This window comes from Drosophila teissieri, chromosome 2R, assembly GCF_016746235.2.
Source record: "Drosophila teissieri strain GT53w chromosome 2R, Prin_Dtei_1.1, whole genome shotgun sequence".
NCBI lineage: Eukaryota > Metazoa > Arthropoda > Insecta > Diptera > Drosophilidae > Drosophila > Drosophila teissieri.
In genome coordinates, this window is record NC_053030.1 from 14,050,830 (window position 1) to 14,065,563 (window position 14,734).

Sequence of the window (14,734 nt, forward strand, 5' to 3'; positions counted from 1 at the left end):
CTTTCCATCGCTATTTATACTCGTACATGGGCGGCCAAGACCCGTCGAATTGTCGCATTGTCGAATCGGGATCCTACGAGCAGCCCGTGCTAAGTACAGACCTACAAACGACCTTGGCATTCCCAAATTAAAACGTCTGGCTAATTGTGCCGAAAGCGCACTTATCACGCCGCCTGTAACTGATACAAAGTATCCAACGTCTTGTCCGCCGGAGCACCTAACACGCACCATCGGCGTGCAGAGCGCTCCGCCCACGCCGGAATATAATATAAAAGTATTGTTTTTGCACAAATGCCAGCGAAAGACGAACACCTACATACTCCTACCTATATATGTGCCATATAGTGTGCCATACAAAGTGTATGGGTTTTAAAGATCGTCGGCGTCGCCAGTCGACGTATCTCTATCTGCCGATGTCGGCGACGACGCGTTGTTTGCTAGCACGTGAACATTATCAATGGACGCGAAGACGGAAGGCGGGGTAATTTGACTTTGCCGCGACCAGAACAACAAATCAACCAGATAGGAATGGGGTTGGACCGGCACCAGTGGAGGTTCTTACGTGGAGCTTGCCCTCCACTGAAGGTGCCACTGCCTGACCCCCAAAATATCCAGCATAATCACAGGCACCAATAAAGCGGAGCTCAACGACTTTGTGATGCCCTATGCCAAAAGGAAATCTGATTACCTCTAATGTATTTTACCAATAATACTTACATTCTATCAATCATTTGGAAACCGCGCCACTTTATCACTGGGAGTATGCGATTCATTTGCATCATGATTACCGAAACAAAATGTTATCAATGACTCGTACACTCATTGAACTCGCTAAACACAACTCCCTAATTTATCACAAATCATCCTAATTATTTATCTGCCTGGCGGGAAAAGTAGCTGTCTAGTCATTATTGTCATATCGACACATTAACACAAACATGGAGAAGATTAGATTAGCTGCGTTTTTATGGTAATCGATTACGTTGTGAGATACATGTCTGCACGTTGGACTTTTGAGTAACTCCCAGACATTTATAGATTAATTTAACTCATTGCGAGTTCCACTTGTCATGCGGTTTTCTTATCAGACTTTAGTCATCGCTTTCGAGCGATAGAATTCGAATTATGATCGCTGCACTTCAAACAATAAGTTCGCCTTCTATTTGCAGATCCATTATCTTGTTACCTAAAACGCCATCAATCTATTTATATAATAATAAAATATTGAATTTATTGTAAAAATACGAAGCAAGTTCTTGCAGCCGAAACATAATACACCAACGGGCATAATATATATCTTAAACATAATGCAGTTTAAACTTAACTATCTAGAACCAACTAGTTACAATCGTACCTCCATACTTAATCGATGGCAATGGCCACGTGCGTAATATTTCATTTGTAATTTCAAGTCAGGTCCAATTCACAAGTTCGACGAGGAGTCGGCCGCGGTCTCGGCCACGTTGTCAGGGCTTCCTACGGCGGATACAACGCCCTTGGATAGGTGGGTGGAGGTGGTGCTGCTGTTCCGCTCACGACGCGTACGCATCAGAAGGTCAATGAGATCGAGGAGCAGGTCGTCACCGGGGCTGCACTGCACCATCAGCTGTTGCACGAAGGCCAGTCGCTCAGCATCGGAGCGCGGGCCGCTTTTGAGAATTTCGGGTACCTGGGCCAGCAGCCCGTTGCGGCAACTGTTGCTGATCTTCGACTTGGCGCATACGTACTCCAGCACGGAGTTCGGGTTCAGGCGGTCGCACACCACCGACGACAGATTCTCTCGCACAGCGTGATCGAGGAAGTCCTTGGAGTGGTTCTCCGACAGAGTCTCCAGCACGTTTGTCTTGAGTTTTTCGTTTGCTCCCATTTGAGCGGACAGAAACTTGGACAATGTGCCGGCGCTCTTCAGCGGGTTCTTGTCAAAGTAGCGCTGCAAAACCGACTCCAGCGGCAATTGCTCCACCACCAGATCAAGAGCGGCCTCTGGATCGATGATGGCTAGATCCTGACCAGCTGGCTCGGGTTCAGACTCCACTTCCATCGCCTTAACGGGCTCTTCACTCATGCTGATGTTGTGCGCATTTCCTGTGTCGTTCCACTTTAGGCTGGTGAAGGCATCCTCCTCGGGAACTTCGCCAGTGGACTTGTCCAGGCTCTTGTCCGTCGTCGCTGTTCTGGCCGTCTGCTCGCTGGCGAAACGCTCTATCTCGATTATGCTGTCCAATCGACCGCGTCTTCTCAGCGCCTGGCGCATCTCGGTGGTCTGGGCCACCTTGTCCATGAGCAGGCAGCGCTTGGTTTTCAAGCTGCTGCGCGTCTCCTCAGCATCCCGTAGGTACTCCTTGGTGACGGACACCGGGGGGTCGTGGAAGCTAACCCGCTTTCGCTTTAGGGCCGGCGAGTCGAGAGTAACATCATCGAGACTTTCGCATCGCAGCTTGCGCTTCAGGATGCTCACCGAAGGACTGGCCGATGGGGATGGCAGTCGTTTGGAAAACACCAGCAGATCCTTGGAGGGAGGTGCTTGAATCGGCGTGGAAGTCTGATCCGTGCCCGTCAGCTCGTTGAGCTCGCTGGTGGGCGTGGACACCTGCTCGGCGCGATCCTGGACACGGGCCGGCGTCACTTGGTGGACCAGGCGCGATGTAGACATGCACGCATACGGCGAGCCGGATGCAGCGTCCAGCTTCTTGTTGCGGATCATGTTGATCAGCTGAGCACCGCGTCCAGTCAGATGTCCCGTGGGCTTGGGCCGCAGCGTTGGACTCGTGGAGTTGTTTGTCTGCTTGCGATCAGGTGGCGAGCTCTGCGAAAAGAAGGCGCAATACATATACGTTAATATAACATTGTTATCAAGTGGAAACAGTTTACAGATTCGAATGCGATCTAATATGCTTACCAAGTTGCATATTCGTGTGCCGGACTTCTTTGGCGACGTTTCCCCGGCAGCCACAGCAGCCGCTGAGGGGGCAGGATCGCCGCTGGCTCCCGGCAGTTGGGTAGAGGGTACAGCTTCCAAGGGCACATCAGGCGGAGTCAGTTGAGTTGTTGTTTCAGGAACAGGGTCGGGTTTCTTAACCTGTTCTGGCTGAGGCTCCGGCTCAGCTGCGACTTCCGGGAAGAGGTCCTCGCTCTGCGCAATTACCACAACGGGGGTGGGTTTTGCAACCTTTGTCTGCTTACCGGCAGCTGCAAGAATTCAAGTGTTGGGATTAACATCCTTAGCCCACCTGTCACTTGTTGCCCTTACCTGCTGTAGATTGTACGACCGGAGGCGGTGGCAATTTCTTTGGCGATCTGAGCTGGCGTTCAGGCGCTGGCTGTGGTTGTGCTTGCTGTGCCGCCTGTTCCGTGTCCTTTTGAGCCGCCCGTGTTCGCGTCTGACGCTTTGGCGGCTCCTCGGCAAGAGTTGCGGCCCTGGCAGCGGCCTCCTCATCTTTTTGAGCCTGGGACTTGCGTCCAGGTTTCTTTCGGATGGGTGTAATTACCTCAACTCTCACTGGTTCCTTCTCAGATTCCTCGCTTGCCGTTATGTCGACCACCTCATCGTTGTCATCCTTTCCCGTTAGGGCCAGTTCACCCTGTTTGCTCTTTGCGATAACTACCTTCTTAGGGGTCCAGGGCTTTATGGATGCCGAGTCCTGGGACTGCGACATATCATTGTACAATGCTGGAATGTCCGACTTCTCAGCGAAGCGCTCCTTTTGACGATCCGTCAGCTTTTCTGGGTTCAGACTCCACACTGATGGGATGATCACGAATAGGTCATCTCCCTTAAAGAGTTCCTTGAGCTGATTTGCCATAGTCTTCATGGGCAACTTGCGAAACTTTTCTTGAATTCCCCGCTTCCACTCCTCCAAGAAGCCTCCTTCGCACTTCAACTTATTCCAGCACTGGATGCCAGAGGACAAAGTTGGTTTCAATGAATCGAACACTACCATGAGTTCGTTTTGGCGCAACTCCACCACCAGGTTGCGGAGGGTGTTTAAACAGGCTTCGAGCGTCTTCTGGGAGGTGGGCTGCTCGAAGATGGTTTGAAGAAGGCCAAAGACGTCCTTATACAATGGTGCGTCCTTACAGAGTCCAAGCTTGATTACGGAGGTCACATAAGCATCGAAGAGCTCAGCAAAGTGCGGTTCGTCTTTGCTCTTAAGAAGGTCTGTAAGTGTGCCTTTCAGGTCCGCCAAGAACTTCTTCCTGCCCGGCGCGTTTTGTCCTGCGTTAACCAGTTGGCGCCACTGATCGCAAAATGAGACATCGAAGGAGTTGCTAGCACGTCGTCCCGCAAAGGCAGCCAGTGTCTGAAGTGGCCATAAAAGCCAAGTGTCCAGAAGGGAAGCGTTGTGTGCCACGCGGTATTCCAGCGCATTGTTTCGCAGATAGTTGGACAACGCCTGCGACACCTGTCGCCACACCTGTAGCTTGACTGCGAATCCCTCAAAGTCCTCTTCGTCGTTGTTCTGCATCAGAAACTCGGCGAAAGAGCCCAGCATCCGGAACTCGTTCTGATTGCTCGCCTCAATACGGTCGACTGCGAAAATGCAAGCGATACTCCGCTGCAGAATGGCTGCGGGAACTTCTGTCTTGGACTTCAGGACAAGTTTCAAGTAGGCCTCCAGAACATCGAGCTGGTCGCTTCCAGCCACACGCACCATTACCAAGTTATCTGCGGCTATGGTATTGAACAGAGCGCGTACAACTCGGCCTCCGGAGTTATCTTCAGACTGCAGGATTTTCTCGATTTCACTGCAGCACGCCACATTGAAGGGAGCTACTGCCAAGCGAAACATGGCGAGGCACAGATTGCGTACGAGCAGCTGCAACAGGAGCTGTTCTGCTTCTGTGGCATCGTTCTCGCTAAGTAACTTCAATCCAGAAACGGCGGCGCCCAAAAGTGGCTTCCAGTGCTGTTGCAGTACCTCTGCGCTCATCAGAGGCGAGGGCTGGAGCAAGGTCTCCAAGCGTAGCTCTTTGAACAGACGCTGCAACGGTTCACTGGGCTCCACGCCCCAAAGGGCCACAAGGCAGGGCAGGGCCAACTCTCGAGCCGTCTGGTAGTTGTGGGCCAGACCCGTGGGCAGATTTCGTGGACCTCCGCCCAACATAAAAGCCAGAAAGTGCTCGACGGCACTGTCGAAAGACTTTGTTATCTCCTGGTCGAGGCAGGTGAGCAGATACCACCACACTCGCAACTTGATGCCACTCACGTGGGAGGATCGCGATTGTGAGGTACGCAGGGGGATCAGCAGCAAACGAAGCCTCTTCACGGATGTGAGTTCGTCGTAGGCGGCAAAGATCTTGATGAGCACGCGCCAGCAAAGAAATGCCTCCGAACGAACACCATTGTCTGGGTTACGGAAGCCCAACTCAACCAGAGCCAAGAATTTGTTGATATATACACAGCCCCGGAGCAGATCCTCGTCCATGATCTGTACCAGCAGCGTCCAAATCTTGTGCCAGTTGGAGTTCTTAGCATCGCGCATCTCACCAATGATTGTGGTGTATTTGTTGACGAACTCAGTGCGGATCAGGGGCCAGCATCTGGCCGAGTGGATAACGGACACGTCGAGAGCCACCAATGCCTCCGCTAGAGCTGCCACGGCACAGTCCTGGATCTTGCGGTCCTCATCGAACATAAGCGGCAGGATATCACCCAGCCAGAACTCCACCAGTTCGTCGTCCGTGAAGGAAGTGGCTATCAAACCGGAACTCTTGCAGCTGCTCGCCAACAGGTCGATCATCTGTTGGGGCACATGGAAATGGAGGGGGGCTCTAGTAAGATACATACATGGCTCTGCAATTGGGTGGCCTACTTACGTTGCAATAATGCTGACGGCGGCCAGCGGCGAGCACCTCTTTCGCGGAGAGCTGCACCGTGCGGTAGGACTGGCCCGCCTCCGCGCCGAAGTCGATATCCATGGCTTGTACGCGGGTTAATATGCTCTTTTATTTATATTTCTTTCTTCCGCTTGCGAACGCCACAAGTTTTTTTCCCGCAGTTTAAAGACTGTTGAAGAAAAAAGCGCGCGAACTGCCTTGGCTAGGGATGGCAAAAGCAGGGCGACGTGTTATCGATAACTTATCGGCGACTACAGTTTTAATACCAAAAAATACAAAAGAGGCAGACACAGAGTTGCCAGACTTCTGCAGCACCGGAAGTTGAACATAATTTAAATTTTAAATCCCGGGAAAATCACAAATGCAGGCCATTACTAAAATCTTTGCTCTCTTCTGGTTTGCTCTCATTTCAACAAGTGGAATCAAAACTATTTATTTAAATTAAAATTCAGAATGTATCAACAGGTAAGTTATTTTTTTGTATAATATTATCCCAAATCTAAAAAGCAAAATGGTCCTTTAGATCTCAAGTTCCGCCCTCCGAAACCATTTTCCCCCGTTTAAGGTTTCCCATTTCATAAGAACATTGAAACTAGATACCCTCAATTTGATAATGGATTTTTAAACTATGGATTTTTAAACCCAAACCTCTGCTTACTCTTTAATTACGTATTCGAACGTAATTTGAGAAGATACTTAAAATAATCCATTATCTACGCCTTTTATGTTCGCTATTTTAACTGACGTATGTAAAAAACACAAACTCAATTAATTTTAAACATTTTTCTTTGTCAATTTTATTAGGAAATAATTGTTACACACAGAAATGAATATTATAATTGTCATTTCCCCCATTATTGCTCGGGACACGTTCTGTTCCTAATTAATTAGCTGAACACAATTTTGCGGCTGTGAACCGTCGAAAGCTTCGCCGGAAAAAGGGAAAATAAAAAACTGATAATTAAACTTGGTTTAGCAACAGCTATTACACATAATATATATATATATATTTGTCAATAGGTTATACATAAAGTATGCGTGTAATTGGTGCGCATAGTTATACTTGAATAATTAATAAAAATAATACACGTATTAAATATATATAAAAGACAACTAAAATGACCGAAAGGGGCTATTACACATGTATCGTATATGCATATATAATATATATGAATATAAATAGTGAAAAATAGTCAAAAACATTTTACATATACATATAGGGTCATACATACATACAGCATACATATAAGTATATATAGATTAGTATAAATTATTATTATTATGTAGATTTCTTTAAATGCGATTCGATTTTCTTTCGATTTAGGTCTTTAGGTCTAACTTAGGTCGGTAATTGTTAATTGTTAGAGATTTACATGCGACTACCCAGCTTAGATGTTGTTATCCGATTTATGTTTAGGTTTTTGTTTCCTCAATTAGTTTAGATTAATTGTAATATTAGTTACGCTTCGATTTGCACACATTTAGTTTAATTAGGACTAACTCTAGGAAAACACTTGCAACAATTTGTTGGAAATTCGTTACACGTTTGGGGGCCTTTGTTTCGTTACGATTCGATTCGATTGGATTCGATTCTTTGTGGTTTATTGGTTTGTTTCTCGATCCGTTCTGGTTCTATCAAAATACTTTATCCTTTGAGCAACTTAGACTAAAGAAGGTTTTCGTTATGCACTTATTATCGTTTACTCGTTTCTTTGAGACCCCTGAACGGAGCGTTTAAAACGACCGTTGCAGGTTTGTATTTTGTAATGCGTGCGCTTCTGTGCGAATTTACTGTGTTTTTGTTTAGAACTTTAGTTTAGTTTATCATTATGTATCGTTTGTCATGCGACATTCATCTGGTTACCATCTCCCAACAACTGTTTCGTTTTCTATCTACAAAAGGAATCTGTTCTACGTTCAATTTCCGAGTTCCTCGACTGGTTCCTCTGGCGGTTGACGGATGACGGATGGTGGGGGGATGGAGGGAATGTATTTTCTGCGGGGCTCATGCTGGGCGGGTTGGGCGTTCAGTTCGAGGGGGCGTGGCACATGCAATGACTTGCTTAAAGCTTGTATACGCTGATGTGATTGAATGTCCTGCGGGTGGGAAAAGGAAAAGGGCACACGACGTGCGAAAGAAGGAACGGGGAAGAAGTGACGTGGGTCAGCTAATTTCCGGCGGAGTTGGCAGGGGCTACAGTTGCGTCTCACATAAATACATAGATATCCGGATCGATCGATCGCCGTATTATGGTTCTGTTATTATGTACATCGCCTGGGTAGCTTGCACTAGTAAATTGATATATGCGAATATATAGAATACATGTGTAGCAAGGAAGTGTCCGCATTTGCAGGCACAATGCCGAAGGATAAGATAGATATATAAATGTATATATATAAATATATATAGGGAAGCGGAAAGGGACGAAAGCAAATCGATGCCGCTGTGTTACATTGATTATGCGATTAATATATGGCATATGGTACGAGTACGAGTACGAGTATATAATCGAGTATATGAGTGCTAGTAGTAGAAGAAGGACCTCGCATCCCGAAGGCAGCTAGCCTCCATAGACTGGATGATGATCATGACGATGCAGGAAACGGGGTTGGGGTGGGGGGATGTGGGGCATTCGACACCGAACATCGAATCCCCCTTGTTGTACTACCAGTGCATCATGCGCAGCTGATCGAGGATGCGTTGCTTGAAGAAGGTGCCCAGCATGCCGAAGACCGTCGACACGGCGGCCACGCCCATCATGACCTGCATGATGCAATGGATGCCAGACAGTTCCTCCTCCGACTGTTGCCGATGACGATGCCGCGCCCTGTGGTGGCGCCGACCACCATTCTCCTGCAGCCGCTGTAGCCGCTCCAAGTCCTCGTCAAACTGTGGCACAATGGCCAGATTGATGACCTCCGTCTTGGAGAGCAGCTGCTCGTTGGCTATAGTATGCGCCTCGGTGGCTCCCTTGCTGGTGGCCTCATTGTGCTCCTTGTCCCGCTCCCGCTGCTTTTCCAACTCACGCACCCGCGACCGCTCGTCCAGCATCGTGTTGTCACGGCTGAAGTCAAAGTCGTGGGTGTTGGGGATCAGCGGCGTCTGGAGCGTCCTTCCGGATGTCGGGAACTCAGCCAGGTTCACCTTGGCTAGGAACTGATGTCCGGAAGCGGGACTGCGGGACGTGGCCTCCGGCATTGGAGGCGGAGGCTGTTGCGTGGGCAATTGGTCGCGCACTCGCGTCTCCTGGAACTGGTTCTTCTTGATCCCTAGAACCTCGGACAGTGGCCTGTTGATCATCGGCAGAAGCGAGTCGGAGGTGGGCCGAATTATAAAGGACCCTCCTGGCTGGACATTATCTGGAGGCTCTAGAATCTCTGGCTGCAGTGGCTTGGGCGTGCTGGCCACTGGTGGCGACTTCCCAGCACTCGAGTCACTTTTACTATCCTCGGCATCCTCGCTGTCCGTGTAGACAGAGTCTTCCGCCGAGGAGGAGTCTTCGGGTTTGGGCTTTGGCTCCTTGGCCGGCTGACCGGAAAACTTGTGCGTCAGGTTGCGAATGGGCTCGTACTTGGAGCTCTCCGAGTCTCCGCGGTAGAGCAGCGCCACCTTGCCATCGGGCGTCAGAACAGGTGTAATCTTGGGGTGGGGCGACGGAAAGCGATGACTGCTCTCGGGGTCCGGTGACAGGGCATCGAAGTCGGTGAGCGCCGGCTTCTTTTGCTGCTGCTGTTGCGCATCCTTGTCCGAACTTTGGTCCTTGTCCGTCTGCTGGTACACAATGCTCACCTTGCCCAGCGGCGTGGAGATGATTTTGATGGCATCGTTGCCGTTCTTGCGGTGATACGGACCGTTCTTGCGCTGTTGCTGCTGGGAGCCAAAGAAGCCGCGCCCCTGGTTCTCCCCCGTGTCGGCGAACTCGTCATCGACGCCGTCATCGCCGTCCTCGCCATCCTCGTCATCGTTGGCAAAGTGGCCGCTGCTCTCGCGCAGATCTATCGCAGTGCTCGGCACGGCCACCGCAACTGCCGCTTCCGGAGCCGCCTGGGCTTCTGTGAGCAGCTTCTTGCGGATATTCTCCAGCTGAGTCTCCCGGAAGCTGTTGCTCGGCCGGAATCGCGATCGGAATCCGCCAAAGCCACTGCCCTCTTCATTGAGGAAATGCTCCTCATCGGGCCTGGGTCTAACCGTTCTTGGCCGCTCCATGGCGATACGCTCGTCATCCTCGTCGTAACCCATGTCCTCCTCTTCATCTGGCACACTTACCAGACCCTTGGGATCGGGTAGCTGCTCTGGATCCTCCTCCTCATCCTCCTCATCTGCATAATCATCATCGAGACCATCGTCATCGTCGTCATCGATGGTGTCGTCGTAGAGATCGGACTGCATGCCGTCCGTGGGGTAATCATCACTCTCCTCCCTCACCTCCTCCGTTGTCTCCCCCGCGTCAGCACTCTCCTCCACTTCATCCTTCGTCCCCCTAACATCCGTGCTATCCCTATTGCTATGGCTAAGACTATCGTTACTATTACTACTACTATAAGTTAGATTTAAACCTGTTCCTAAACTAACATCTAAGCTGCTATTGCTCCGTTCGAGCAATTGGGTAGTCGCATCTTTCAGTCAGTAGCATTTCTTGGTGCATCCGCACTTGCGCACGATGTCCAAGTTCTTGATGTACTTGCGGTTGTTGCTGCACACCATGCGCACCTGTTGGCAAAACGGGGAGATTGATTAGTTTTGGAGTTCAGGCACTATGTTCTATGCAGATTCACTCACCTTGCGCCGTCTCACAATCTTGGCCGCGCAGCACTGGTTGCCGCAGCCGCCCACGCACTTGGCGTACTTCAACGGCTGCCTCGAGCGACAGTCGTTCTCCGTGTAGTACTCGCGCACCTGCTCCTTGCGACAGGTGGACGCCGCTGTGGGTGGAAAGAGTCAAGAGAACGCAATTAGTCGGCGGGTTAAGGCAGTGGCAGCAACGTGAGTTGCGGTCGGATAATTAGAACTAACAAAGTGCACAGTATCGCCTCCCCCCCAAAACCCCGTGATGTGTTCCTTTGATGGATGAGAGCGTGAAAAGCGAATGTCATGAATATGCGTGTGCGTATATGTGTCAATAATTAAAGCTTGCTGGTGTAGGATTAATATTTAGCATGTGCCACCATATGATTAACGTTTAAGAGTTCTTCTCTGTTGACTTTAGTTGAATTGTAAGCCTACAATAAGACGTTCCTTTTTAAAAAAAATGAAGTTAAATACCCATTAACTTTTACTACATATTCTCAACCAACACAAAACATAACCCTGCACTTTACTGATTGCATCGCAACACCGGTTTTATAGTCAACTACTTAAATGTTTTAAGTGCCCGCTACACTCAGCTATAAGTCATATTTTTATGGTTAGTAGTAAGTGGTTTACACCCTGGTGTGAGTTGTGAGTAGCAAAAGCATGATAGATGTATGTACCGGTGACTGTTGGGGGCTCAGTGCTGCCCTCACCTTGATCGCAGTAGCGGCCGCGCTGGCCGTGCTTGCACTTGCACTGGTAGCCGTCCCTGGTATTGGAATTCGGCACGCAGCGACTGCCGCGACGGCATTTGTTCTCCAGGCAAGGATCCACCGGCTCCTGAAAGAGGAAATATGGGTTATTGAAGTCCTCATTAGGGGTATTTACAAGGCAACTCACCTCTTTGATGTGCGGTGTCTCGTCCATGAAATCCTGCTCGTCGTCTTCCTCCTCTTGCTGCTCTCCTTCGAGCAGGGCACATCCAGGTGTGATCTTTTGCTGGCGCTGGGCATTGCCAAAGTCCACCAGCTTGTGGTTGATCCACACCTCCTTCATGCAGCCCTTAAAGCTGGTAAGGTTGCGGATCTGCCAGTTCTTGTATGCCTGCTGTGCGGGATCCACGGGTAGGCCGCCCAGGAACATGGGCGTCGTGAGTTTCAGGTAGTCATTGGAGCCCTCGTTGATGATGGAGCGGGCCAATCCGCGATCCACGCGCAGCGTGAAATTCTTCTTAATGGCCAGAAGCTCCACGGCATGGTACTTTCCATCGGCCACCATCTCAAAACTGTACATCGTGGACACGGGGTGATTACCCACATCGTAGCTAACCCGAATACGTCCATTAAACAGCTCCACAGCGAGGTGAGCGTCCTGGCCGTCGTACATGAGAATTCCATTCTGCTCTGCGCTGCTGAAGACTATCGTCACGTTCGCCTCCGGACGTGTACGCAGTGGCTCCAGTTCCACAAACGAGTTGTTGTGCACGAAGCTGATGCTGGTGAGGTACTCGCACCACTTTCCAGTGTATCCCGGATGACATCTGCATAGGTAGTCGCTGCCCTGAGCGTTCGGTTGGAAGCAGACACCGTGCTTGCACTCGTGGTTTTGGCATGGCGACGTCTGTGGATACATCATCGAGATCATGTTGTGGCCTTCGCAGTACTTGCCCGTATAGTCGTCTGGACAGCGGCACTGGTAGTCATTGATGCCGTCCACGCACGTTCCGCCGTTCTGGCACATGTGGTTCTGGCAGTCGTCAATGTTGTCCGTGCAGTTGGTACCATGGAAACCAGCCTGGCAGTCGCAGCTGTAGTGGGTAAAGTGGTCCATGCACTTGGCTCCATTCGCGCAGGGATTGAACTCTGGACTGCAGAACTGGATTTTGGTGTCGCAGAACTCGCCACTGAATCCCGGCTGGCACTCACATTTGTACGACTCCACTCCGTCGATGCAGGTGGCATTGTTCTGGCACTTGATCTCGCCCAGGCAGTCGTCGATATTCGTCTCGCAGCGGGCACCTGTGTAGCCCGGAGCGCACTGGCAGCTAAATCGACCCTCCTCCAGCACCGTGCAGGTGGCATTGTTGCGGCACGGATTTCCGTAGCAGGCATCGATCATAAACTCGCAGTGTTTGCCATGATAGCCCGGCTGGCAGAGGCACTGGTACTCCCGCTGAGGAAGGGCCACGCACTGGGCCTGATTCTGGCAGGGCTGCTCGAAGCAGGCGTTGCATTTGGCCAGAATATCATTGCGCACGCGGCCGCGGCAAACGAAGCTCGACGAGGGAGTGGACAGGATCAGCTTATCCTTCATCTGTTCCGGTTCGGCGCAACGTGCAATTCCCGGCTCCACGTAGTCCAGCTTGATCCAGTCGGAGAACCACTTCAGGCCGCAGTCACAGTACAAGGGATTGCTACCCAGCGCTCTGTACAAAAAATGAGAGTTCAATGGACTGTCCAAATTGGTTCCTACTGTCCCTATCTACTCACATGTGGGTCAACGACTTGAGGTCCTCGAAGGAGCCTTCCGGTAGCATCGAGATGCGGTTACCGTGCAGCGAAAGCACGCGCAGGTTATTCAGGCCAGACAACGCATGCCGCTGCAGACACTGCAGCTTGTTGTATGAGATGATGCTGCAAAGGGCAGAAAGACCGGAGAAACGTTTACAAATTGCATTAGGCCAACACACAGTCACAAACAGGCACATGCGGCAATTGATGAAGAAATGAAAGTAATTGCAAAACGTTTTCCATTCGCAAACGGAGGAGAAACACCAGAAATAACGGCTAAGCTTTGATTGTGGATAGAGCACATCAGCGACGACAGTGGGCTCATATTGGACAAACAGCATCCAAGATATAGTTTAGCGATTGAATAGTTTAACAGGGAAATCCAATTCATACTGTCTGTGATCATTATGTGGGTTGAGAGACTAATCTGGTACAGGTTACTAAGAACTTTAATGACTTTACGTTAAGGAACGAGTTTAAATAGCAGTGCTATCTGAACACTATCCATTTTTGTCCACTATTTCTACAATGTTCGACTAGGAACCACTGTAACTGGCGTCCCAGTCCGCGTCAACGACTAATGCTTAAGCACGAGTCACGATTTCGACTTTACGTCTCGGAATGAATTTCGTGCCTGCGCTTCCATTGCTTTGCTGGCGACTGCCTTCTGGGCAGAGGGGCAGACCTCGAGCCAAAGACCAGGCCAAAGACCGGCCCATGGCCCAATCCCACACCCAATCGCCTGGCCAGGTCGACAAACGATGCAATTGGCACAGAATTGTGTCAAGCCCTCTTGTGCCTTCGATTTGCGTTGCTTTTGCTGTTATTTCGTGGTTTCCGTGCTGCGGCGGAGCAATTAAAAAGTCATTAGGCCTAGTTGCACTTACAGCGTGGACAGCTTGGTCAGATTGGCGAAGGTGTAGTTGGAGAGAATGGTGATCTGGTTGTTGCTGAGATCCCTGCGAATGGAATGCCAAGTGGCGAATAAGCAAACGTCTTTCGGGGTGCACAATAAAGATACTCACAGTCGGGTGAGGGAGCGCAGGTGACGGATGCGTTCGTAGTGAATCTGCTCGATCTCATTGGACTCCAGATACAGCTCCGATGTCTCGGCGGGAATGCCGCGCGGTATCTCCTTGAGCTGGTTGCGCGAGCAGCGGACCACGGTGCCGGTGCAGGTGCAGGATGGCGGGCAGTAGCCATCGCCCAGGCAGCCCTCGCTGTTCTCGCTGCTGCACTTGAATTCCGAGTGGGGCAGGTCCTTGATCTGCACGTCACGTACCTTCGACGGGGCTCCACAACGTGCCGCTCCACCGTTCAGTGATTTTTTGCGCAGCCATTCCGCGAACCAGGCCAAATGACAATTGCAATTGAATGGATTCGATGCGAGATTCCTGCGGGGAGGGAGCAAAAGAAATGTGACAGCATGGGCCACAAAAAACGATTACGATAACTGCGTTGATAAAGGGTTCTTATAATTCAATTTTCCCGCCCTGCCGCATGGCCGTTTGATAAATTAATTCCGTATTCATTTGGTGCCATAGTCAGCATATGTTACTCCCTCAGCTCCCTTCACTCCCTCCACTTTCCCTCG

The 14,734-nt window shown here is 50.3% G+C and overlaps 2 protein-coding genes across 2 annotated transcripts in view; both read right to left on the reverse strand.

Moving 5' to 3' along the window:
- Window positions 1-1,203: 1,203 nt before the first annotated feature.
- LOC122612567 (telomere-associated protein RIF1) lies at window positions 1,204-6,043 on the reverse strand. Its single transcript, XM_043786275.1, has 4 exons — window positions 5,818-6,043; window positions 3,251-5,741; window positions 2,900-3,189; window positions 1,204-2,806 (listed from the first exon to the last, which is right to left on the reverse strand). The coding sequence occupies exons 1-4, from the start codon at window positions 5,917-5,919 to the stop codon at window positions 1,424-1,426; spliced, it is 4,266 nt and encodes a 1,421-aa protein (XP_043642210.1). The 5' UTR covers window positions 5,920-6,043; the 3' UTR covers window positions 1,204-1,423.
- A 669-nt stretch (window positions 6,044-6,712) lies between these two features.
- Window positions 6,713-14,734, reverse strand: part of LOC122612336 (protein slit) — a 53,179-nt gene continuing 45,157 nt past the window's right edge. Inside the window, 7 exon segments of the mRNA XM_043785880.1 lie at window positions 6,713-10,549; window positions 10,619-10,761; window positions 11,311-11,470; window positions 11,531-13,055; window positions 13,120-13,263; window positions 14,028-14,099; window positions 14,166-14,534. Of these exon segments, the coding sequence (XP_043641815.1) occupies window positions 8,504-10,549; window positions 10,619-10,761; window positions 11,311-11,470; window positions 11,531-13,055; window positions 13,120-13,263; window positions 14,028-14,099; window positions 14,166-14,534 (4,459 nt within the window). The 3' untranslated portion in view covers window positions 6,713-8,503.

Coding starts and splice junctions, on each gene's coding strand:
- LOC122612567 (XM_043786275.1), bottom strand. CDS start 5,919: ATGGATATCGACTTCGGCGCGGAGGCGGGCCAGTCCTACCGCACGGTG. Junction 5,742..5,817: donor GCCGTCAGCATTATTGCAAC/GTAAGTAGGCCA, acceptor GTGCCCCAACAG/ATGATCGACCTGTTGGCGAG. Junction 3,190..3,250: donor GGTCGTACAATCTACAGCAG/GTAAGGGCAACA, acceptor GAATTCTTGCAG/CTGCCGGTAAGCAGACAAAG.